Here is a 3,111-nt window from a genome sequence, read left to right as displayed (position 1 = left end):
TTCTGACAAAGCTGGCTTCATGGACCAAAGGCCAGAATTTGGCCCACAGAGTTGCCAAGTCCCTGCTTGAGCCCCTTGCCTTAGAATTTCTCAGAAACTCCTCCCCTTTGGTGCCAGGCAGTGGCAAGGGATTGCTGCTCCATTGTGCAGATGAGCAAAAACTTGTCATATGGTAAAAGAGGACCTCACTCCTTGAGCTTTCTGCAGGTGACTCCCCAGTGGCTATGAAGGTGAGAATGTCTATCATTCTAAAAAACTCTCTCTTGGCTCCCACAGTATGGCCGGCGACATTAGCTAGCGCTCGCTCTACTCTCTCTAACGGGGAAACAGCGGACTACAAGAGACTGAGCTGTATCTGCCTCTATTTCCAACAGACTCACGTTCAACTTTCGCTCACCCACACACACAAAGCCGGGAAAATTTTATTAATCCTTTTTTTAAAAAAAAGTTAATATAAAATTATAGCAAAAAAAAAAAAAAAGGAACCTGAACTTTAGTAACACAGCTGGAACAATCCGCAGCGGCGGCGGCGGGAGAAGAGATTTAATTTAGTTGATTTTCTGTGGTTGTTGGTTGTTCGCTAGTCTCACGGTGATGGAAGCTGCACATTTTTTCGAAGGGACCGAGAAACTGCTGGAGGTTTGGTTCTCCAGGCAGCAACCCGAAGCAAACCAAGGATCTGGGGATCTTCGCACCATCCCAAGATCCGAGTGGGACATACTTTTGAAGGATGTGCAATGTTCAATCATAAGTGTGACAAAAACTGACAAGCAGGAAGCTTATGTACTCAGTGAGAGTAGCATGTTTGTCTCCAAGAGACGTTTCATTTTGAAGACATGTGGTACCACCCTCTTGCTGAAAGCACTGGTTCCCCTGTTGAAACTTGCTAGGGATTACAGTGGGTTTGACTCAATTCAAAGCTTCTTTTATTCTCGTAAGAATTTCATGAAGCCTTCTCACCAAGGGTACCCACACCGGAATTTCCAGGAAGAAATAGAGTTCCTTAATGCAATTTTCCCAAATGGAGCAGCATATTGTATGGGACGCATGAATTCTGACTGTTGGTACTTGTATACTTTGGATTTCCCAGAGAGTAGGGTAATCAATCAGCCAGATCAAACCCTGGAAATTCTGATGAGTGAGCTTGACCCAGCAGTTATGGACCAGTTCTACATGAAAGATGGTGTTACTGCAAAGGATGTCACTCGTGAGAGTGGAATTCGTGACCTGATACCAGGTTCTGTCATTGATGCCACAATGTTCAATCCTTGTGGGTATTCAATGAATGGGATGAAATCGGATGGAACTTATTGGACTATTCACATCACTCCAGAACCAGAATTTTCTTATGTTAGCTTTGAAACAAACTTAAGTCAGACCTCCTATGATGACCTGATCAGGAAAGTTGTGGAAGTCTTCAAGCCAGGAAAATTTGTGACCACCCTGTTTGTAAATCAGAGTTCTAAATGTCGCACAGTGCTTTCCTCGCCCCAGAAGATTGAAGGTTTTAAACGTCTTGATTGCCAGAGCGCTTTGTTCAATGATTACAATTTTGTTTTTACCAGTTTTGCTAAGAAGCAGCAACAACAGCAGAGTTGATTAAGAAACATGAAGAAAAAGCGCAAAAAGAGAACACACATAGAAGAAGGTGGTGGCTGCTTTTTAGATATTCATACCAAGGGCCATGCTTTCCATAACCACCACCTCATAGTTGCAGAAAGCCCTAGATGTAATGATAGTGTAATCATTTTGAATTGTATACATTATTATATCAAGGAGTTAGATATCTTGCATGAATGCTCTCTTCTGTGTTTAGGTATCCTATGCCACTCTTGCTGTGAAATTGAAGTGCATGTAGAAAAAACCTTTTACTATACGAAACTTTACAACACTTGTGAAAACAATTCAATTTGGTTTACGCACAGTGTAATATTTCTCCAGGTGTCATCCAAAATTCCCCACAGACAAGGCTTTCGTCCTCATTAGGTGTTGGCCTCAGCCTAGCCATCTGGGACTGTTCTATTAATTGCTGCCAGGATTTTACATCCAGTTACCTCCACTTTCTAGAACATACTCTACTAACGTTATTGAAACCAATTTCTACTTCATACAGATGTTTTTTCAACAGCAATTAAAGTTTTTCTTCCACGAGTGGAGTCCTCTAAGAAAACTATCCCTTCTGTGTATTTATATTTTAACACTGCTTCCTGTACTTGTATTACTTGGATTCCTTCCATTACCATGGTGTCTCCCCTCCCAACCACACCCCCTCAATAAAGCAATACACTGTTAAAAAAAAAAAAAATAAAAAAAAAAAATAAAAAACTCTCTCTTTCCCATGCTGCATTTCTTCCCTTATTAACTCTCCAATGCTTTGAGTTGGGTCTGCCCCCACTGTGAGCTCTCAGAAGATGTTGACTGACTAGCTAAATTATGCTATTGATGTGGCTTAATTAATACTAATGACTTATCATGAGAATTACAGATATGTACCCGTGTCTAGGAAGTGTCAGTGACAAGAGAATTAAGGTGTCAGTTCTCATAAAACATGAGCAAAAATCTCTTCAGGGTAACTGGAGACAGTTACCTTCTCTCCTAGCAAAAATGCCCTTGAAATTGTATTGGCATATCCTTGCAAATCTTGACTCTCTAGTCTTCTTAGGTTTGGAATGAGCATGGTAATATTGAAACTCCACATTCCACACTACCATGCAGTTCTCTGTGAAAGGATAACAAGAAGGATGTGGATCCAGGTGGCAAGGGTACTTGTGTTCAGGAGTGTGTTGAGCAGCGCTGTGGAATGGTTGGCAGTGCAACTGAGCAGCCATGGGTATTATATATCCAGACAGAGGAATGTATAGATTAGCATCCGGGGGTTAATTTCACTCTGCAGATAATTAACATGTCCTTATTTTGGAAATAAATGCTTCTGCAGTTAAAAATAAATGTATTTAATTAGTAAAAGCATTTAGTTCTGAAGTGGGAAGTGAATGTACTAATGGAATAAATGGTTGTATAAACATTTTATATTCCTAACCCAAGTTAAATGCATCTCCTTCAAGCTATATATGTGGGAGGTGGATCTTAAGTTGTGAGAACTCATTGCCATCA

General features: G+C 40.8%; 1 protein-coding gene across 1 annotated transcript; it reads left to right on the top strand.

The window, feature by feature from the left end:
• The first annotated feature begins 268 nt into the window (after window positions 1-268).
• On the top strand, window positions 269-2,263 carry LOC129639222 (S-adenosylmethionine decarboxylase proenzyme). The gene has a single exon (XM_055564255.1). The coding sequence runs from the start codon at window positions 595-597 to the stop codon at window positions 1,597-1,599; it is 1,005 nt and encodes a 334-aa protein (XP_055420230.1). The 5' UTR covers window positions 269-594; the 3' UTR covers window positions 1,600-2,263.
• Window positions 2,264-3,111: the final 848 nt, after the last annotated feature.

This window comes from Bubalus kerabau, chromosome X, assembly GCF_029407905.1.
Source record: "Bubalus kerabau isolate K-KA32 ecotype Philippines breed swamp buffalo chromosome X, PCC_UOA_SB_1v2, whole genome shotgun sequence".
Classification (NCBI taxonomy): domain Eukaryota; kingdom Metazoa; phylum Chordata; class Mammalia; order Artiodactyla; family Bovidae; genus Bubalus; species Bubalus kerabau.
The sequence above is the reverse complement of the archived record's forward strand: the minus strand, read 5'-3'. Positions and strand labels throughout refer to the sequence as shown.

What these genes read in the sequence shown, in the direction of transcription:
- LOC129639222 (XM_055564255.1), top strand. Translation starts at nt 595, where the DNA reads ATGGAAGCTGCACATTTTTTCGAAGGGACCGAGAAACTGCTGGAGGTT.